Source organism: Bubalus kerabau, chromosome 2, assembly GCF_029407905.1.
Source record: "Bubalus kerabau isolate K-KA32 ecotype Philippines breed swamp buffalo chromosome 2, PCC_UOA_SB_1v2, whole genome shotgun sequence".
NCBI classification, from domain to species: Eukaryota; Metazoa; Chordata; class Mammalia; order Artiodactyla; family Bovidae; genus Bubalus; species Bubalus kerabau.
Window position 1 is genome coordinate 8,734,002 of NC_073625.1, and position 23,091 is coordinate 8,757,092.

At 40.3% G+C, this 23,091-nt stretch overlaps 1 protein-coding gene across 5 annotated transcripts in view; it reads left to right on the forward strand.

The window, feature by feature from the left end:
- KAT6A (lysine acetyltransferase 6A) overlaps positions 1 to 23,091 on the forward strand; it is a 108,680-nt gene that overhangs the window by 46,984 nt on the left and 38,605 nt on the right. For 4 of the 5 annotated variants that reach the window (XM_055567008.1, XM_055567010.1, XM_055567011.1 and 1 more), the window contains 6 exons: positions 7,615 to 7,723; positions 10,277 to 10,392; positions 11,164 to 11,245; positions 12,123 to 12,258; positions 13,617 to 13,933; positions 16,275 to 16,393. In XM_055567008.1, coding sequence (XP_055422983.1) covers positions 7,615 to 7,723; positions 10,277 to 10,392; positions 11,164 to 11,245; positions 12,123 to 12,258; positions 13,617 to 13,933; positions 16,275 to 16,393 — 879 coding nt within the window. The remainder of the gene's footprint in view (positions 1 to 7,614; positions 7,724 to 10,276; positions 10,393 to 11,163; positions 11,246 to 12,122; positions 12,259 to 13,616; positions 13,934 to 16,274; positions 16,394 to 23,091) is intronic. The other variant, XM_055567009.1, reaches the window with a different exon arrangement.

A 23,091-nucleotide genomic window follows, 5' to 3' on the forward strand; every position in this document is an offset into this window, starting at 1 on the left:
GCTGCTGTCACCATCTGCAGTGATTTTTGGAGCCCCCCAAAATGAAGTCTCTTACTGTTCCCACTGTTTCCCCATCTATTTGCCATGAAGTGATGGGATCGGATGCCATGATCTTCGTTTTCTGAATGTTAAGTTTTAAGCCAACTTTTTCACTCTTTCACTTTCATCAAGAGGCTCTTTAGTTCTTCTTCACTTTTTGCCATAAGGGTGGTATCATCTGCATATCTGAGGTTATTGATATTTCTCCTAGCAATCTTGATTCCAGCTTGTGCTTCATCCAACCCAGCATTTCGCACGATGTACTCTACATATAAATTAAATAATCAGAGTGTTTTTATATTATTGAGATTATTATTGAACTGAACATAGCTCTGTCAGGCTCATAACCAACTCATTGTTCTTTCTGCCGCTGCTGCTGCTAAGTCGCGTCAGTCGTGTCCAACTCTGTGCGACCCCATAGACGGCAGCCCACCAGGCTCCCCCGTCCCTGGGATTCTCCAGGCAAGAACACTGGAGTGGGTTGCCATTTCCTTCTCCAGTGCATGAAAGTGAAAAGTGAAAGTGAAGTCGCTCAGTCGTGTCCGACTCCTAGTGACCCCATGGACTGCAGCGCACCAGGCTCCTCTGTCCATGGGATTTTCCAGGCAAGAGTACTGGAGTGGGGTGCCATTGCCTTCTCCATTGTTCTTTCTAAGATACTGTTTTTCTTATTGTTTCCAGTTTTTCAGGGTAATTTAACTAATGCACTGAACAACACTTATTAAATGCATATTATATGCTAGACACTGTTCTTAGTACTAGGAATATAATCCTCAGCAAACAGAAATCATAGCTTTCATGTAGTTTACATTTCATTGGGGGAACAAATGGTAAGATACACATACAATACTTCAATTAGTGAGAAGAGTTTAAGAAGAAAAAATAAAGCAGGGAAGGGAGATACGACTTTTTGTGGTTGGCGAATTGTTTTGAGGTGTTAGATGGAGTGGTCAAAGAGAATCTTACTGAAGGCGACTTTTGAGTAGAGGTCTGAAGGATCTAGGGAAGTGCTCTCCAGACAGAAGGAAAGCAGGTGCAAAGGTCTTGGGACATCTGACTTGTAAAGAAAGAGCAAGCAGGAAGGAGTAGAATGTGAAAGTGAGAGAGAGCCGTAGCAGGTGAGGTTGGAGAGGCCCTGTGGGTGGGTGTGTGTGTGGGGTGGGGTGGGTACAGGTCACAGAGGGTCTTGAAACTGGATGTCTTTGGGCTGGATGAGAGGTGGGCGCCAAGCTACAGGCTCACTCTGGCTTCTGTGTTTAATGGTGTGGGGCATCATTTGCTGCAGTTTTTTTTCTCTTGTTTTATTAGCAGTAGGAGTAGATTTACTTTATAGAGATATAAGAATGATGAGATATAAGGACTATGTTTTGACAGTTCTGGGATCAGGGTTTATATGGCATATTGTGTGTCTATACATATTTTTACAGATTTGCTCTTGGATTATCAATTGTTCTTGTTTTATTTTTGTGATACAGGATAATTAAAATCAGCTGGTAGAGTATTACTTGGAAAATATTATGAATATCACTACTCCAGTACATTTCAGGCTCACCTCTTAAAATGAGCAAACAATGTAGTGTTAGCCTGTCTCAGTGATCTTCATACTCAATCATATTTCGGGAATGAGAATCATCTGGAGTTGTAATTTTTTTCACACTTCATGGTACAGTTAGATCAGATCAGATCAGATCAGATCATATCAGTAGCTCAGTCGTGTCTGACTCTTTGCGACCCCATGAATCGCTGCACACCAGGCTTCCCTGTCCATCACCAACTCCCGGAGTTCACTCAGACTCAGGTCCATCGAGTCAGTGATGCCATCCAGCCATCTCATCCTCTGTCGGCCCCTTCTCCTCCTGCCCCCAATCCCTCCCAGCATCAGAGTCTTTTCCAATGAGTCAACTCTTCACATGAGGTGGCCAAAGTACTGGAGTTTCAGCTTTAGCATCATTCCTTCCAAAGAAATCCCAGGGCTGCTCTCCTTCAGAATGGACTGGTTGGATCTCCTTGCAGTCCAAGGGACTCTCAAGAGTCTTCTCCAACACCACAGTTCAAAAGCATCAATTCTTCGGCGCTCAGCCTTCTTCACAGTCCAACTCTCACATCCATACATGACCACAGGAAAAACCATAGCCTTGACTAGACGGACCTTTGTTGGCAAAGTAATGTCTCTGCTTTTGAATATGCTATCTAGGTTGGTCATAACTTTTCTTCCAAGGAGTAAACGTCTTTTAATTTCATGGCTGCGGTCACCATCTGTAGTGATTATGGAGCCCAGAAAAATAAAGTCTGACACTGTTTCCCCATCTATTTCCCATGAAGTGATGGGACCGGATGCCATGATCTTCGTTTTCTGAATGTTGAGCTTTAAGCCAGCTTTTTCACTCTCCACTTTCACCTTCATCAAGAGGCTTCTTAGTTCCTCTTCACTTTCTGCCATAAGGGTGGTGTCATCTGCATATCTGAGGTTATTGATATTTCTCCCAGCAATCTTGATTCCAGTTTGTGTTTCTTCCAGTCCAGTGTTTCTCATGATGTACTCTGCATATAAGTTAAATAAACAGGGTGACAATATACAGCCTTGACGTACTCCTTTTCCTAATTAGAACTAGTCTGTTGTTCCATGTCCAGTTCTAACTGTTGCTCCCTGACCTGCATACAAATTTCTCAAGAGGCAGATCAGGTGGTCTGGTATTCCCATCTCTTTCAGAATTTTCCACAGTTTATTGTGATCCACACAGTCAAAGGCTTTGGCATAATCAACAAAGCAGAAATAGATGCTTTTCTGGAACTCTCTTGCTTTTTCCATGATCCAGCGGATGTTGGCAATTTGATCTCTGGTTCCTCTGCCTTTTCTAAAACCAGCTTGAACATCAGGAAGTTCACGGTTCACATATTGCTGAAGCCTGGCTTGGAGAATTTTGAGCATTACTTTACTAGCGTGTGAGATGAGTGCAATTGTGTGGTAGTTTGAGCATTCTTTGGCATTGCCTTTCTTTGGGATTGGAATGAAAACTGAACTTTTCCAGTCCCGTGGCCACTGCTGAGTTCCCCAAATTTGCTGGCATATTGAGTGCAGCACTTTGACAGCATCATCTTTCAGGATTTGGAATAGCTCAACTGGAATTCCATCACCTCCACTAGCTTTATTCGTCGTGATGCTTTCTAAGGCCCACTTGACTTCACATTCCAGGATGTCTGGCTCTAGGTCAGTGATCACACCATCGTGATTATCTGGGTTGTGAAGATCTTTTTTGTACAGTTCTTCTGTGTATTCTTGCCATCTCTTCTTAATATTGTCTGCTTCTGTTAGGTCCGTACCATTTCTGTCCTTTATCGAGCCCATCTTTGCATGAAATATTCCTTTGGTATCTCTGATTTTCTTGAAGAGATCCCTAGTTGTTTTCCTCTATTTCTTTGCATTGATTGCTGAAGAAGGCTTTCTTATCTCTTCTTGCTATTCTTTGGAACTCTGCATTCAGATGTTTATATCTTTCCTTTTCTCCTTTGCTTTTCACTTCTCTTCTTTTCACAGCTATTTGTAAAGCCTCCCCAGACAGCCATTTTGCTTTTTTGCATTTCTTTTCCATGGGGATGGTCTTGATCCCTGTCTCCTATACAATGTCACGAACCTCATTCCATAGTTCATCAGGCACTCTATCTATCAGATCTAGGCCCTTAAATCTATTTCTCACTTCCACTGTATAATCATAAGGGATTTGATTTAGGTCATACCTGAATGGTCTAGTGGTTTTCCCTACTTTCTTCAATTTAAGTCTGAATTTGGCAATAAGGAGTTCATGGTCTGAGCCACAGTCAGCTCCTGGTCTTGTTTTTGTTGACTGTATAGAGCTTCTCCATCTTTGGCTGCAAAGAATATAATCAGTCTGATTTCGGTGTTGACCATCTGGTGATGTCCATGTATAGAGTCTTCTCTTGTGTTGTTGGAAGAGGGTGTTTGTTATGACCAGTGCATTTTCTTGGCAAAACTCTATTAGTCTTTGCCCTGCTTCATTCCGTATTCCAAGGCCAAATTTGCCTGTTACTCCAGGTGTTTCTTGACTTCCTACTTTTGCATTCCAGTCCCCTATAATGAAAAGGACATCTTTTTTGGGTGTTAGTTCTAAAAGGTCTTGTAGGTCTTCATAGAACCGTTCAACTTCAGCTTCTTCAGCATTACTGGTTGGGGCATAGACTTGGATTACTGTGATATTGAATGGTTTGCCTTGGAAACCAACAGAGATCATTCTGTCGTTTTTGAGATTGCATCCAAGTACTGCATTTTGGACTCTTGTCGACCATGATGGCCACTCCATTTCTTCTGAGGGATTCCTGCCTGCAGTAGTAGATATAATGGTCATCTGAGTTAAATTCACCCATTCCAGTCCATTTCAGTTCGATGATTCCTAGAATGTCGACATTCACTCTTGCCATCTCTTGTTTGACCACTTCCAATTTGCCTTGATTCAGGGACCAGAGATTCCAGGTTCCTATGCAGTATTGCTCTTTACAGCATCAGACCTTGCTTCTATCACCATCACATCCACAGTTGGGTCTTCTTTTTGCTTTGGCTCCATCCCTTCATTCTTTCTGGAGTTATTTCTCCACTGATCTCCAGTAGCATATTGGGCACCTACTGACCTGGGGAGTTTCTCTTTCAGTATCCTATCATTTTGCCTTTTCATACCATGATACAGTTAGGGATGTGCCAAAACAAACCACACAGTTAGCTGATTAGCACTTCTATTTGATCCACACAGAAAACCTCATAGATTTATGTTGTAACCTAGATGATTTATTTAAACCACTTTTTTGCTTGTAGTTCATCAGCTGAAATGACTAATTCTCAAAGTACTATAACTCTTCCCCAAATTGTGCTTAAAAAGTGCCCTGAAATTTAATAAAATAAAAAAAAAAAGCCCTGGAATTATATCAGTTAAGTTACAATATCATGATCACTGTTGGTAATAGTATTCTTTACAGGTTCCGGTTTTTTTGGTAGCTAAAATATCTATTCTTTTTATGCTTGGTCTTGTGAGGTCAGAGAAGAGACACCCTCAGTGTAACGTGGTTAGGTCGAGGACACAGCGGCTGCGCTGCCCTGTGTTCCATGTGCTCTCTGCTGTAAAGCACCTGTTGACGTCTTCTGTCTTTTCCTGACTGACATGTAAGGGTTTTTCTGTGTAGTACTGGATATGAACATTTGTTAGTTAAATGTGCGTTATCTGCCTTTATGTGGCGTGCATGCCTGCCTCTTCGCTTCTTTGATGGTGTCTCTCTGGTCTTCCATGCTTCTCTGTTCCCTGCCCCTGGTCAGTTACCCGTCAGTCCTGCCAGATCTGCCTTTTATACTCCTCTTATGTCTCTTCTCCAGTCCTTTGTCAGTGCCTTAATGCAGGCCCTTGTTACTCACGGCCTGGATCACACGTAGATCATATTCCTTCCCGTCCATTTCCAGCCACTTACACAGTGACTTTTTAAAACTTCAAATCTTGCTCATATCATTCCTCTGTTAAAATCTTCTAGTGGTCCAGAGAGGCTGCAGCATAAAGCTCAAACCTCATGACCTTACTTCTGCCTTCTTAGAGGTTACTTCAAGCTTCTGCTCCTGTATAATGTCTTTCCCACGTTTTCCCCTGGTTCTTTTCAAAGGAGGGATGTGGCTGTCTTTACCACAGCACAGTTGTTAAAAGACAACTTCCAGCTGTTCATCTCTCATTTCATCTCTTGGCTGAGCAGTACTGTTAGTTTGCTTGTTTGGACGTTTTTATATTGATGTACCATTGAGCTCTCTGACTAGTCTATTTCTTTTCCAGGCTTTTTCCTCTGCCAGTCCCTTACATATTGGTGTTCTTGGCTCTCCTTTCCACCTGTTCTCCATGGGAAAACCCATCAACTGACGGCGTTACGGGTTCTGGATTCCAGATTCAACTGATTTGGATCCACAGTTGGTTGAATTCAAGGATGTGGAACCTAGGGATATGGAGGGCTGACTATGACTTCTAGATTTTAATTTCCAAATCAACCTTTCTCTTGAGCTCCAGATCCATGGACATTGCTCCTTGGATGTTTCATAGGCATTTTAAGCTCTATTAAGACCCAAACTAAGCTCATTCCACCCGCCTCTCTCAAATCTGATTCTCGATGATTCTGTGTTTTCTTTTAACATCCCCTTCAGGTATGCCTGCGCCTGTCAAATAACTCCAGGAAGCCTTTGCGGGTCCCACTTGCACCTCATTGATCACCTGGTCGTTTGTCTCCCACTCTTGTCCGTCTGCCACGATACCTGTAGACATTTTATCTGCTCTCCCCGGTAGACCGAAAGCACCTGGGGAGCTTTGTGTCACCGTCCTGCACCCTGCTTAGCGTAGTTGAGAGGTGCCTGAGAGTACCTCCCGATGAAACACACCTGAAACCAGACTCATTGGCTCTTTCCTTTCCTCCTTACTCTTCTTGGGGATGGCTTTCACCAGACTCATCGGCCCTTCCCTTTCCCCTGACTCCTCTCGAGGATGGCTTTCATAGCTGATGATGTCACCACCTTTTCCGTTAAGTTGCTGTTGTTGTTCACTTGTTGGGTCGTGTCGTGTTTAATTCATTTCCTTTTCTGTTACTTCCACTGCTGGTTGCTTTCTGAGCCCGTAGCTAGTTTTGCATTTCCATTCCCTTTCCCCCAGTCTGCCTTTTTTATTGCTACGGGGTTTTTTTTCTCAAGTACAGGTGATCGTCTGTTGGTTCAGTAACTATTGTTCTTCTTTTCTGCAGGGTGAAGTCCAACTTCTTTATAAGACATTCAGTGGCAATCTTAAAGAACTGATCTAGTCTCCCTCTCTTGTCCCCCCACGCCCCCACCCCTGCTTATCACAGAAACTCTATCTTTAAAGTACTAGCCTTGGCAGACTGTACACCACAGTTCACCCTGTTTGTACTACCTGTATTGCCCTTCTCTCCATCCACTGCTGTGGAGGAACCTAGAGACCTAGGTTTAAACCTGCTTTTAACAGTTACTATCTGTTGTCCTTGGAGAAGCTTCTTAGATTACCATAACACCCATGTATTAAGTACTGGCACTTAATATGTGTTGTCTTGCTCATTCAACCCGTGACTTCCAGACCACTACTGGAATTTATTTTTCCCATTTGCACAGAGCTCTGTCTCGTTGCACTAATGACTTCTGCTTTTCATTATGATTGTTATTATTTTTCTCTTATATTACATGCCTTGTAAAGGCTAATACTATGATTTCTTGTACTTAATTTAGTTGAATTTTTCATTCTTAGGTAGTCGATTTGCTTTGCTTAACCCCTATTGTGTCATTTAGTTTCTAAGTGACCACCTGATTGGGGTATGAGTTTTTAGACCAAAGTTGCCAGTGTCAGGACCATTTGTAAAGATGTAGCCAAAGCAGGCTTGGTAAAAAACCATCTACTTTGTGAGTTGGAAATTTCGGAGGGCTATACATTTGTCCCAGAGTTATATGCAACTCTTAAAGGAATTTAAATTGTACTTCTACTGTCTTTATATCAACACTAAAGAAAAGCCCCAATACTGAGTGAATTGTGTTTTTCTTTGCAGCCGGTTGCTGAACCCATCCCCATCTGTAGTTTTTGTCTTGGCACAAAAGAGCAAAACCGAGAAAAGAAGCCAGAGGAACTCATCTCCTGTGCGGACTGCGGCAACAGCGGTAGGTGACCCTCTGTGTGTGGCTCCCAGGGTTTGTCCAGCACGAGTATGTTTAACTGGGAATTGCACGCTTGGTCCTTAAGAGAGCAACATTTACATTTGATTCTGGTTTTAGGGACCTGACATGAGCTTCTAGATGAGGGAGGAGTTTAAATGTGTAATTGAAATGTTTGATTCAGTTAACTTAAATCAGGTCTTAGTAGCTGTTTTTTCAATAAGAAGTTTTCCATAGACTTCTTTTTATTTCTGTTAGTCTTTATATTTCACTGTCAAGCATCTGTTCAAATCATAGCAGTCAGTTGGAAGTTATTGCTGGTTTCTTTAATAATCACTACTCACCCTTGATTTATGCCTCAGCCTTCGTGAATAGAACCAGGACAATAACAGACTTGGTTGTTGTTTTTTTTTTTTGACATAAACTTACATATGTCACATTGAGAAACAGACTGTTGACTGCAGTTTAGTGAGCTGTGTGAAATTTGAGGCTCTAAAAAAGATTTTTCAAAGAGTCTCCTAAATTGTTAATTTCAGAGATATTCTTTGTCTACATTGTAAGAACTAATGAAGCTTTGTAGTAGTTTTGATCATTGGCTTAATATTCAGTGTTTTATACCAGTAACAAACAGGATTTAGTCCAGAAAGCAGAAAACACTACGTGCTTCAAGAGGAGAGGAACTCAATACCAGAATAAGGGTTCTGTAAGATTGTTGGATGGGCCTTGAGGCCTGATTCCTGGGACAGAGGTGGCCCGCGGAGGGAAGGAGCCAGGTGGAATGGCAGCGCCTTTCGCACTTCCCTTAGCAGTCAGGGGGCCGTTGCAGCAGGGTCCTGTTTGGTGCGGGAGGACTCACGGGCGTGAGCTGGTGGTGGTGCCGGGAGGGCTGCTTGGCTGTCACAGTAACCAAGGAAGAAAGCATGGACACGGTCAAGGACGTGAAATTTGGGTATTTTCCAAATTGAGAGCTAAAGTACCCCAAATTTCAAACAGTAAGAATTGTTTGAGAAAAATAATTGTGTTAAACATTTGGCAAAGGGCCAAAAGCTGTGAAGTACCAAGAGTGCATTTACATTTTTAAAGTCCAAGGGGCAAAGGCGGTGAATAGGCCATTTATGTGAGAGAAATTAAGAGTTGAGCACATTAAAAATGTTTTCCCCAAATAATAATAGGAAGACCCACCAAAGCAGCAGTGAAGTGTTATTTTATAGCTTTATAAAACTTGAAAGATACGAGAGCCCAAATTGGAGCTAATAACATTGTGGGAAAAGGCTTGTACCCTGCTGATGTCACTGGATATTGCATCGTAGGGCTTGGAGCATGTTTTGGCAGGGCAGATCTACCTCTCAAGCTATAGAAATGTTTATTTCATTTCACTTGCCAATTCCTCTTTTAGGAATTTATTCTAAGGAATTAACTTAAAAGAAGGAAAGAATCTGTAATCATGAAATAATTCATTTTAGTGTTCTAATAACTGTTATGGGTTAATTGTGTAAATATTTACAACAGGCAGATGATCAGGTAGGTTCTAGTGTGTCAACTCTGGAGTATAATCAGTTTAAGGAATGTAAATATAAAGTTTGCTTGAATAAAATAATGAAAAGCAGAACAAAGCTGTATATATCCTATAATTAAAACCATGCAAGGGCTTTAGTTAGTTTAGAAAGGAAAAGTAGAACATGAAAATAGCTCTTCTGGGATGATGAGATTACAGGTGAGATTTTTTTACACTTCTGCCATTTTCCTTGGATGTTAGTGATGTTTTGATGATAAATTTCTTATCTCTTAAAAAAGAAAATTTGATAGAAAAGAGAAAGATAATTTAACCAACCCTTTCTCTCACTGAAGTAAAGTAAAGATAACCAATTTTTAGAGGAAATGGATAAATCTTTACGAGCAAATAGGCTATCCTGTTTTTGAGAATCAAACTGATTGTAACTCTTGAGAGAGGAAATATTTTTTTTTTCCTGTTACTGTTAATTCTGATCACAGTAGAAATATTGCTTAGGTCTTTGTTTTATCTTGAGTGCCTTAAATCATGAGCACATAACTCACTTTTAATTGATGGGATTTAAAAAATTTATTTATTAGTTATAAACCTAACACATTATTGTTTAAAAAATGAGAGCACAGAAGGGTATAAAGTAAAATGTAAAATCCTTTTCCTGAAAAATATTTATAGCTCTGTATCCTAGGATGTTACAGTTGTAAACAGTTTTTGTGTTTATTCTTCCAGAAATGGCCCAGGCCTATTATGTATTCATATACATAGGACCATGTGTACACACACAGTACTTTAATTAATGCAGCCTTAATACAAGTTTGGAATTTTTCAAGTTTTTTTTATAATCATATTAGGAGAGGGGTGATGTATGTAGCATGCATAAAACTGAATTGGAGTGCCAAGTCCTGATAAGACGAGTGTGGCAAGCTTCCAGGAGGTTCTTGTTTTCCTTGATGTTTTGATTTAAGATAATTGCCTTTTTTCTACAACATTCCTTTTATACAGTTGCAGAATGATTCTTGATTGTTTCATTTGCCATTTTCACCTTTTATTAGGTCACCCATCCTGTTTGAAGTTTTCCCCTGAACTCACGGTCAGAGTGAAGGCCTTACGGTGGCAGTGCATCGAGTGTAAAACGTGCAGCTCCTGTCGAGACCAAGGCAAAAATGCAGTGAGTAGTTTTGCCTTCCATTGTGAGTATTTCATTTAGAAGTAGAGTGTACAACTGGCATTCTCTTCTGTGCGTGTTTAATTATTTTCAGTCTCTTGGTTCAGCAGAATTTAGAACAATGGCCTCTTAAAGTTCACATCATTAGTTTAGAATACTTGCTCAGTGATGATTGAGCGAGTATTGGATAATTCTTGAATAATTTCTAGGCAGTTTTCTACCCCACTCCCCAGTTTTTTTGGCCAAACTGCAGTTTATGGGATCTTAGTTCCCTGACAAGGATCGAACCTGGGTCCCCCAGCCGTAGAAGCGCAGAGTCCTCGCCCCTGGACTGCCAGGGAATTCCCAGATTTCTTGGTAGTTACTAAAGCACTTTAATTGTATGTTTGCAGAGAGACTAACTACTTTAAAGAAATACTTGTGAAATTTGAGTCTTATGGAGGTATTCATTTAGGAATGATCAGTTATATTAATTGCAGTCATCTTCTTCTCTCTTTTATTAAAACAGACTAAAAACGTTATCTTTTATCTGGCTATTGGATGTACATTTTTTTAGAAGTAATGAAGCTTTAGTTCCTTATTAAAGATGGATGAAGCAAAACTTTTTGCTAACTCAGGCTATGTGTTTACTCAACTACTGCAGATTAAGGGAACTTTTATTATTAGGTCACTCATCTCCTTTGTGGAAAGGAGCCTCCTAGGTTTCATGAAGTCATGACCCTACCATGTTTCTGTTTCATGTGGTTGAGCATAGCTGTTCTTTCTCTGCTTTAGGATAACATGCTCTTTTGTGATTCCTGTGACCGGGGTTTTCACATGGAATGTTGTGATCCGCCACTCACTCGGATGCCAAAAGGTAAGAGATACTTTCCGAAATCAAACTGGTGATAAGGGGCAGGTTAGTGAAAGCACCTTGTAATCTACTTGGTTCAAGTGAAAGAATAGCTCGCGTCTTTCTCCTTTGTCTCGAGTGGAGAGCTGTCACCTCGGATGGGGACAGGCTCCTGACGTTCCTACATGGTGTGGCTTTAGTACTAGTTTCCTCGGTTTTCAGTGTTTAAGCGTCCACGAGGGTGAAGGTGTCCACTTACCAATTGTTGCCAGCCCTGTAGCTAGAGGGCAAAGTACTTGACTTATATAATACTTTAAAATATTTATTTCTTGAAGAAGTGAAATTCTGTTAGGTCATGTTGATTATATCACAACTCATCACCTTTGAGGGGCTTAAAGCTGTTAGAGCCTCTGGTTTATCGAAAACCTCACAAAGTTTTATAATATTTTGCAAGCAAACAAGTGCCCAAATGAGAAGAATGCAGCTTAAAACTGTTATTTTATTCTTTTGACACTTGTTCCCTGAAAGGCATTTACTTGAGACATAGTTGCCTGTTGTTTGGACTTCCATATTATCATATGCTTATACTTTCTTCAAAAAAAAGCAGTCTTCTCTGCTTTGTCTTATCATAAAGTCCATTTTCAACTCTGGTTTTTGTGATTTATAGATTTTTTAAGTAAAATGCTTCTGAGATACTTTATGTCTCTTTAACGAAGTGTTTCCTGCTGATGGAAAGGGACTCAGCCCTAGCTGTAGCCAACTTATTCCACTTCAGGATTTTACTTGAGCCCTCTGTGCCACTGTGGATGTTACCTTTTGAAGAGTCGCGTTTGTATATGCTGGAAGAACAGGTGTCCCTCTTCCTACCTCTTCCGTTTACTTGATTTTTCTTTCTTTATAGGCATGTGGATATGTCAGATATGTCGACCTAGGAAAAAAGGAAGAAAACTTCTACAGAAGAAGGCAGCACAGATAAAACGGCGCTACGCTAACCCAATAGGACGCCCAAAAAACAGGTTAAAGAAACAAAACACGGTGTAAGTTGTACTTGTGGCCAGGTGAGGGGGAAGAGACAGGGCCTTCTCCGTAGCGCAGGCTTCACTTGTTGGCATTTGGAAAAGCAGATTGACTTTTATGTAATGATAATAATGGCTTATGCTTACTGAGCCCTTAACAGAGGGCCAAGGCACCCCCTGTTCTAAGTACTTTACATGTATTAAATCATTTAATTCTTCCCACAGCCCAGGGAAGTAGGAACTGTTGGTACTCTGATTTTTCAAAGGAGGAAGCTATATAGCATAGAGCAGTAACTTGCATAGTTTATAGTAAGTGTTGAACTGAGATTAAAACCCCAGTAGGCTGGCACCAAAGTCTGGCTCTTAGCTGTTACCTTTAATTTTCTCTTTTACCTGAAAAACAAGGAAGAAAAAATTACATTTTTGAAGCATTTCAAAGATTCCTCTCTTAATGTTACCTCAGTAGTTTGTGTTATATGTACAAATTGCTGGATAGCTTCTCTTATTGGTCATAGCTAAGTCCCATTTCTATGTCCTAAAGTAAAATAATGTGAATTTTTCACCTATTAGCAGAAATCAGGAATATAATTAACTCTTATGGACTAGAAAACTGGGCTAGGTCTGGAGGAGGTGGGGCAAGATTCAGTAGCTAATTTTGTCTTTTTTTTTTGAAGTATCTCTCCAGTAATTCACCTTCGATGATATGTAAACTACCTTTAAGCCTGTCAACCTCTCCTAAAATTTACCCACCTTTTCTACACTTAAGACTATCCTGAAGGTGATATAACTGAAGTGAATGGGCATTAGCAGCTTGAAATACATAGAACCAGTACTGTAATTCATGCTTTTAAATCTTACATCAAGCTTTAATTTTCCTATAAAAAGATCTTTTGATTCCTGGCTTGCAGAGAGTAACCCATCCTTATGTTGAGAGGTAAGAGTCTAACTCTGAGTTGGTGCAGAGATCCTAGGAAGAGCCTTCATACCAGGAAGGGTCTTAGGTTTTCTGTGGTACAACTCTCATTGTGTAGATAGACACTGTTGTTTAGAGAGAATGTGATTTGTCCAAGATGTGCAGCTAGTAAGTAGCTAAGTTATGACTCACATATGCCGTCTGACTCCTGGCCTAGGATTCTTTTCATTATAAAATGCATAGGCTTCCCAGAAGTGGATGTTTCTAATAATATTACTTCTTTTTTTTTTTTTTAATATAATATTACTTCTTAATCATATAATATTTATTACAGTTTATGGAATATTCTTAACAATATGGAATTAAAAAATACACTTGTAGATATTTACTATATGTTATGTATTAAACAGAAACCTTATAAAGATTTCTTTTTAATCGCTCCCCCTTTCCCTGTTTGATTCCTTAGGTCAAAAGGTCCCTTCAGCAAAGTTCGAACAGGCCCTGGAAGGGGTCGGAAACGTAAAATCACTCTCTCCAGCCAGTCAGCATCGTCATCAGAAGAAGGATACTTAGAGCAAATAGATGGCTTGGACTTCTGCAGAGATGGCAGTGTCCCCTTGAAGTTCAATAAGAAAACCAAAGGGCTCATCGATGGCCTTACCAAATTCTTTACCCCTTCTCCCGATGGGCGGAAGCCTCGGGGGGAAGTGGTAGACTATTCTGAGCAATACAGAGCTAGGAAAAAGGGCAGCAGAAAGCCAAGCACTTCAGATTGGCCCACAGGTAAAGGCTGCTCTCCTGGAGACAAAAGTATGCCAGAGGCTGTTATTTGGAATAGCACTACTTATCTGGAGTAGATTTATATTTGACTTATTAAAAATCGGTCTTGGAATATGAGAATATGCTCAAGGTCGTGGATTTAGGTGGGACTCAGGTGATAACAAGGCAGGAATTTAGAACCTAGAGATGAAGCTGGAGAATGGACAAGTAGGAGTTTTAGAGAAAAGAAGATGCTTTTTTTGGTGGAAGCACAAAGAATCTGCCTACAGAAATGTGGGTTATAACCTTGACTCAGGGATAACTTTATATTTCATAAATTACAAAATAAATCATGTGATGAACTTCATAATGCTTGTTTTTATTCCTGGAAGGAAACTGCAAAGAGTATGGGTAAATAGACTGCTGTTAATCTGAGCATAAGTGAAAGACCAAATTATTTGGAAATACGATGAGGTCATTATTTTTTTACTTCAGATCTTGGCAGATACAGTTGTAATTTTTCATGGATTATACTTAGAGAGCCACAGCTTCAGACCGTTTGCCTACATTTCAGGCTGAGTTCTCTCATTTTCAAATTGGATTAGATCTGTGAAGAAGAGTTAAAAGTATAGCAGATAATTCAGGTCAGAGGAGACAGTGTTGATGAGCTGGTCTCATCGCTGTGGAGCTGACAGCACCCGATTGTGTGAAGGAAGTAGGAAGGGCTCTGGGCAAAGTCAAAGAGTGAGAGTGGACTCTCAGGTCATGGGCTGTTACGTGCCGGGGTGGTGCCTCATCGGCTGCAGGGGGCCGTCTGAACGCTGATTCCTTCCCCCTGACTGTCCCACCGGGAATTGTACTCCCCACTCCATATCATTCCTGCTTCTATAAAGGATGGACCAGGCCACTGCCGGAGGGAAAGGTCCTCGTCCTTGTCCGCCCCGCCCCCCTTTTATGCCGTATTGACTGACTTTTCACCTGAGTGGCAATCAGCTAATTACAGTGTAGGCTTTCACTTTTCATGTCTTTATCATCCATGTAGACTGAAGATAAGGCCCACTCTGAGTACATTTATCTGAGAAAACATGCAGGCCGTTCAGGTTGGACTTAGGAAAGAATCTCATAAAGCAGAGGGTGATAAAAGGCATTTCTGAATTAACCATTTCACTAGAGGTAGATTATTAGAAGAATCTACTGGAAAGTGTTAGAAATTTTCTATCAGAGCAAATGTATCAAGTGTGTGGAGAACCACCGCAGGGTTTCAGCATGGCTTTGGCTTTAACGGGCTCTGCCATTTTGTCCCTGACCTGTAGTTCCGGAGGCAGCCTGCACCGTCTGGTAGAGCGCGGGGAGGGCTGTACCCGATCTGGGCCTGCGTCCGGCTGTGGCATGCGCTAGGGGGCAGTGAAGGCTCAGAGTAGCTTCAGATCAGACGTGTGTTTCAGATTAGGAATATGGTGGAGAGTGAGCCCCTGTCCTGTTCCTTCTTCCATGAAATGAGTGACTGTGCATACAGTTGATTTTTTAAAAGAACTGTCCCTAACGGGTCTCTTCAGCCACACACGTTCAGAGAAGCAGCAGGACCACACTGATGTCATTTTCAAGTGCAAAGGCTAATGCTCTTCTCCCCCAGTGCTCCTCTCGCTCATTTCTGTACCCATTTGAGGAAGGTGCGTCATTTAGTGAATGCTTATTTTAATTTCTCGTACTTTCCCAGAGGGTTACTGCCTGCGATCCTCAGGCTTTGGCGTTTGTGCTTTAAACGGGCACCCAGAATGGGAGGGGAGTTGGGGAGTTGGCACTGGGCATCAGTTAACCACTTGAAATTGACTGTTTTGTTGAGATAAGAATGGGTTGGCCTTATGAAGACTGTGGAATCATTGACAATTTTAAGAGGAGCAAACTTTTCTTGTGTTGCTCTAAAGTGATGAAAATTATGTCTTGCTATAACATAAACTTCTTCCATGCTACCAAAGAATGAAAAAGCAGCATTTGTGTGTTGACATGTGTTAAAAGTTTTATATTCTTGTTATTTCAGAACAGACTGCATATTCCTTAGACCTTTTTCCTGTTGTACTTTATATATATATATGTATGTATATGCTGAAATACAAACTTGTTTAATGAAGTTTAAACTTAGTTATGTAATATTTTTAAAAAGCTTTTAAGTCAATTCAGGGTTTTCATTATAAGGCAGATATAATATGTACATATCCTTTATTGACTAGTATCTTTCTGGAAGTCAGCTTAGTGTTGTCCTTTTCTCTTTTATATAAATAATATTAAGACTTTTGAAATTTGTTCTAGTTTGTGTGTTGAACTCATGGTAGCATGAATAACATGTAAGCCCTTTCTTAACATGCAGACAATCAGGATGGCTGGGATGGCAAACAGGAAAGTGAGGACCGGCTTTTTGGGAGCCAGGAAATCATGACTGAGAAGGATATGGAATTGTTTCGTGACATCCAAGAACAAGCCTTGCAGGTAAAGTTGAATATTCACCTTGGACAATCAGTTTGTTCGGGGGTAAGAAGCAGAGGATTAATTATATTGTGGGTAAAGCAGTAGTAGTTTATTCATCCATCTGGTCTGGTGTGGTTTGTGCATGTACATTGTCTGCTGGTTATGGTGTTCTTTCCAAACCCATGGTAATTGGTTTGGTTTTGCAGATAAACACATTGCTTTAACTACCAGTATCAAATGAGCTTGGTTTATTTTCTGTCTTATATGAAGAAGAGTTTAGGATTTGACTGGCACACAACCAAAAACCAAACCTCTCTCAGGTGATGAAACACATATTCGTTAACTCAGGAAATATTTATTAAATGCTTGTGCCTTAATGCTTTGTTGACACATAGCAAGATATAAACGTGCAGGCACAGAGCCTGCTTATGTGCCAGCTGCTGGAGATGCCAGAGTAAATGACAGGATTCCTTCTCCAGCCAGGAGAGACTTGTAAATAGATAATTTCCTTAATGTGGAAGTTTAATTATAGAATACATGAAGTGTGGGGAGTCAGAGAGGATTCATTGAGGGGAAATACCACTTGAGCTGGTCTTAGAAATGTAAAGGATTTGATCAGGATGACAAGGAATGTGGTCTCATTAATTAGAAAACACGGAAGTGCAAAGATTTGGAAGTATTCTTTGAAACGCAGAGAACAAGAGTGTAGATAATGGCAGGAGAAAAGATAGGAAAAGTGTGGTGTGGATCCTGAAGACTCTTAGATTTTGTTTCTCTTTTGTCTTGCTCCTTTGCCACCAACTCACTGTGTAAGCCAAGTTGAGTTCTATCTCTTATCTTGAAATTAAGAATTTATAAGGCCACTGCTGGGGATTCCTGTTGTGTCGGTGAAACTCTTTGGATTCAGAGACCCACTAGTGAACAGATTGTTTGTTTGTTTTTTTTAATTGGAGGATAATCGCTTTACAGCGTTGTGTCACTTTCTGCCATACAACACAGTGAATCAGCCGTGTGTGTGCATGTGCCCCCTCCCTTCTCAGCCTCCCTCCCACCCCAACCCCCCCCACGCCCGAGGTCATCGCGTGAGCCTCCCTCCCACCCCATCCCTGCCTGAGGCCATCGCCGAGCTGGCCTCCCTGTGTTGTCCTGCAGCTGTGTCTCGGCAGCTGTTCATTTTGCACATGGTAGTGTGTATGTCGGTGCTCCTCTGTCCGTCTGTCCTGCCCTCTCTTTCCCCCACTGTGTCCGCAAGTCTGCTCTCTACGTCTGTGCCTCTATTCCTATGCATTTTTTAAAAACAAAAACAGCAGTATGAATATTCAGGAAACATTTACTCAACATTTCACCATCTTAGGACTTAACCAGGTTTGGCTTTGAGTCGGGCGATCTGGGTTCAAGCCTTGGTCTTTTACTGCCTTATACTTCAGACAACTTGCTTATCCTCTAAAGGCATGTTCTTTTCCTGACAATAAGTAAAAAAAAAAGTATTAGAGGTACTCTAGTAGGAGTTTACATGGTGTTTAGTGGGAATTCAAAGGAGAGAGTAGTTTCTTCACTTTTTTTTTGATTTTTTCTTTTTAATTTATTTTTTTATTGAAGGGTAATTGCTTTACAGAATTTTGTTGTTTTCTGTCAAACCTCAACATGAATCAGCTGTACGTGTACCTATATCCCCTCCCTTTTGAACCTCCCTCCCATCTCCCACCCCGTCCCACCCCTCTAGGTTGATACAGAGCCTCTGTTTGAGTTTCCTGAGTCACACAGAAAATTCCCATTGGCTATTTAACATATGGTAATGTAAGTTTCCATGTTACTCTCTCCATACATCTCACCCTGTCCTCCCCTGTCCCCATGTCCATAAGACTATTCTCCATGTTTGTTTCTCCATTGCTGCCCTGTAAATAGATTCTTCAGTACTGTTATTCTAGATTCTGTATATATGTATTAGAATACAATATTTGTCTTTCTCTTTCTGACTCACTTCACTCTGTATAATAGGTTCTAGGTTCATCCACCTCATCAGAACTGTGACTCATATGTGTTCCTTTTTTATGACTGAGTAATACTCCATTGTGTATATGTACCACAACTTCTTTATCCATTCATCTGTCGATGGACATCTAGGTTGCTTCCATGTTCTAGCTATTGTAAATAGTGCTTCAGTGAAAAATGAACATGTGTCTTTTTCAATTTTGGTTTCCTCAGGGCATATGCCTAGGAGTGGGATTGCTGGGCCATATGCTGCTTCTGTTCCTAGTTTTTTAGGGAATCTGCATACCATCTTCCATAGTGACTGTATCAATTTACATTCCCACCAACAGTGCAAGAGCGTTCCCTTTTCTCCACACTCTCTCCAGCATTTATTGTTGGTAGACATTTTGATGATGGCCATTCTGACTGGTATGAGGTGATATCTCATTGTAGTTTTGATTTGCATTTCTCTAATAATGAGCGATGTTGAGCATCTTTTCATATGTTTGTTAGCCATCTGTATGTCTTCTTTGGAGGAATGTCTGTTTAGGTCTTTCCCCCACTTTTTGATTGGGTTATTTATTTTTCTGGCATTGAGTTGTATGAGCTGCTTATATATTTTGGAAACTAATCCTTTGTCAGTTGTTTCATTTGCTATTATTATCTCCCATTCTGAGGGTTGTCTTTTCACCTTGCTTATAGTTTCCTTTGCTCTGCAAAGCCTGTAAGTTTCATCAGGTCCCACTTGCCCACACTGTTTACTTTTGTTTTTATTTCTGTTACTCTAGGTGGTGGGTCATAGAGGATCTTGCTTTATGTCATTGAGTGTTCTGCCTATGTTTTCCTCTAAGAGTTTTACAGTTTCTGGTCTTAGAGTTAAGTCTTTAATCCTTTTTGAGTTGATCTTTGTGTAGGTGTTAGGAAGTGTTCTAATTTCATTCTTTTACATGTAGCTGTCCAGTTTTCCCAGCACCATTTATTGAAGAGGGTGTCTTTGCCCCATTGTGTATTCCTGCCTCCTTTGTCCAGAGAAGGCAATGGCACCCCACTCCAGTACTCTTGCCTGGAGAATCCCATGGATGGAGGAGACTGGAAGGCTGCAGTCCATGGGGTCGCTGAAGGTCGGACACGACTGATGACTTCACTTTCACTTTTCACTTTCACGCATTGGAGAAGGAAATGGCAACCCACTCCAGTGTTCTTGCCTGGAGAGTCCCAGGGACGGGGGAGCCTGTTGGGCTGCCGTCTGTGGGGTTGCACAGAGTCGGACACGACTGAAGTGACTTAGCAGCAGCCTCCTTTGTCAAAAATAAGGTACCCATAGGTACATGGGTTTATTTCTGGGCTTTCTATCTTGTTCCATTGGTCTGTATTTCTGTTTTTGTGCCAGTATCATACTGTCTTGATGACTGTAGCTTTGTAGTATAATCTGAAGTCAGGAAGATTGACTCCACCAGCTTCATTCTTCTTTCTCAAGACTTCTTTGGCTGTTCGGGGTCTTGTGTGTTTCCATATGAATTGTGAAATTTTTTGTTCTAGTTCTGTGAAAAATGCCATTGGTAATTTGATAGGGATTGCATTGAATCTGTAGATTGCATTTGGTAGTATAGTCATTTTCACAGTATTGATTCTTCCTATCCAGGAACATGGACTATCTCTCCATCTGTTTATGTCATCTTTGATTTCTTTCATTAATGTCTTATAATTTTCTGTGTACAGTTCTTTTGTCTCCTTAGGTAAGTTTCAGTTCAGTTCAGTTTAGTCGCTCAGTCATGTCTGACTCTTTGTGACCCCATGAATTGCAGCACTCCAGGCCTCCCTGTCCATCACCAACTCCTGGAGTTTACCCAAACTCATGTCCATCGAGTCAGTGATGCCATCCAGCCATCTCGTCCTCTGTTGTCCCCTTGTCCTCCTGCCCCCAATCCCTCCCAGCATCAGGGTCTTTTCCAATGAGTCAACTCTTCGCATGAGGTAAGTTTACTCCTAGATATTTAATTCTTTTTGTTGCAATGGTGAATGGGATTGATTCCTTAATTTCTCTTTCTGATTTTTCATTGTTAATGTATAGAAATGCAAGTGATTTCTGTGTATTGATTTTGTATCCTGCAACTTTGCTAAATTCACTGATTAGCTCTAGCAATTTTCTGATACTGTCTTTAGAATTTTCTGTGTACAATAACATGTCGTCTGCAGACAGTGAGAGCTTTACTTCTTTTCCAATCTGGATTCCTTTTATTTCTTTTTCTTCTCTGATTGCTGTAACTAAGACTTCCAGAGCTATGTTAAATAATAGTGGTAAAAGTGGACACTGTTGTCTTGTTCTTGATTTTATGGGGAATGCTTTCCATTTTTCACCATTGAGAATAATGTTTGCTTTAGGCTTATCATATATGGCCTTTACTATGTTGAGGTTCTTTCTGTGCCCATTTTTTAAAGAGTTTTAATCATAAATGGGTGTTGAATTTTGTCAAAGCTTTTTCTGCATCTATTGAGATTGTCATATGGTTTTATCATATGGTTTTTATCTGTAAGTTTGTTAATATGGTGTATCACATTGATTGATTTGTGTATATTGAAGAATCTTTGCTTTCCTGGAATAAACCCAACTCGATCATGGTGTATGAGCTTTCTGATGTGTTGCTGAATTCTGTTTGTTAAAATTTTGTTGAGGATTTTTGCATCTATGTTCATCAATGATATTGGCCTGTAGTTTTCTTTTTCTGTGTTGTCTTTGTCTGGTTTTGGAATCAGGGTGATGGTGGCCTCGTAGAATGAGTTTGGAAGTGTTCCTTTCTCGGCAATTTTTTGAAAGAGTTTTAAACGGATAGGCATTAGCTCTTCTCTAAATGTTTGATAGAATGCTCCTGTGAAGCCATCTGGTCCCGGGCTTTTGATTTTTGGGAGATTTTTGATCACAGCTTCAGTTTCAGTGCTTGTAATTGGGTTATTCATAATTTCTATTTCTATTCCTGATTCAGTCTTGGAAGATGGAACTTTTCTAAGAGTCTGTCCATTTCTTCTAGGTTATCCATTTTATTGCCATATAGTTGTTCATAATAGTCTCTCTAATCCTTTGTATTTCTGCTTTGTCTGTTGTAACCTCTCCTTTTTCATTTCTAATTTTGTTGATTTGGTTCTTCTCTCTTTTTTTCTTGATGAGTCTGGCTAAAGGTTTGTCAATTTTGTTTATCTTCTCAAAGAACTTTTAGTTTTATTAATCTTTACTCTTGTTATGGGGAAGGCGATGGCACCCCACTCCAGTACTCTTGCCTGGAAAATCCCATGGACGGAGGAGCCTGGTAGGCTGCAGTCCATGGGGTAACTAAGAGTCAGACACGGCTGAGCGACTTCACTTTGACTTTTCACTTTCATGCATTGGAGAAGGAAATGGCAACCCACTCCAGTGTTCTTGCCTGGAGAATCCCAGGGATGGGGGAGCCTAGTGGGCTGCCGTCTATGGGGTCGCTCAGAGTCGGACATGACTGACGCAACTTAGCAGTAGCACTCTCGTTTATTTCATTTCTTTTCCATTTATTTCTGCTCTGATCTTTATGATTTCTTTCCTTCTACTATTTTTTTGTTGTTGTTGTTCTTTTTCTATTGTAGGTTTAAAGTTAGGTTGTCTATTTGATGTTTTTCTTGTTTCTTGAGGTAGGATTGTATTGCTATAAACTTCCATTAGATCTGCTTTTGCTGCATCCCATAGGTTTTGAGTTGTCATGTTTTCATTGTTACTTGTTTCTAGACATTCTTTGATTTCCCTTTTGATCTCTTCAGTCACCTGTTGGTTATTTAGAACGTGTTGTTTAATCTCCATGTGTTTGTGTTTCTTACAGTTTTTTTTTTTTTTTCTTGAAGTTGACATCTAGTCTCATAGCATTGTGGTCAGAGAAGATGCTTGATATGATTCAATTTTCTTAAATTTACTGAGGTTTGATTTGTGGCCCAAGATATGGTCTATCCTGGAGAGTGTTCCATGTGCACTTGAGAAGAAGGTTATTCTTCTGCATTTGGATGGAATGCCCAGAAGATATTAATGAAATCCATCTCATCTTATGTATCATTTAAGATTATATTTCCTTATTAATTTTCTCTTTTGATGATCTGTCCATTGGTGTGAGTGGGCTGTTAAAGTCTACTGATTATTATGATGTTACTGTCAATTTCTCCTTTTATGTGTTTGTGTTTGTCTTATGTATTGAGATGCTCCTATGTTGGGTGCATAGATATTTACAATTATTATGTCTTCCTCTTGGATTGATCCCTTGATCATTATGTGGTGTCCTTCCTTATCTCTTGTAATCTTTATTTTAAGGTCTGTTTTTTCTGATATGAGGGTTGCTACTCCAGCTTTCTTTTGCTTCCCATTTGCATGGAATGTATTTTTCCATCCTCTCACTTTCAGTCTGTATGTGTCTTGAGGTCTGAAGTGGGTTTCTTGTAGACAGCATATATATGGGTCTTGTTTTTGTATCCATTGAGCCAGTCTGTGTCTTTTGCTTGGAGCATTTAATCCATTTACATTTAAAGTAGTTATTGATATATCTGTTCCTATTGCCATTTTCTTAATTGTTTGGGGTTGATTTTGTAGGTCTTTTTTCTTCTCATATTTCCTGACTAGGTATTGTTGTAAGGTTTGTTTGGTGGTACTGAATTCTCTTAAACTTTTGCTTTTGTGAAAAGCTTTTTATTTCTCCATCAATTTTGAATGAGATCCTTGCAGGTACAGTAATCTTGGTTGTACT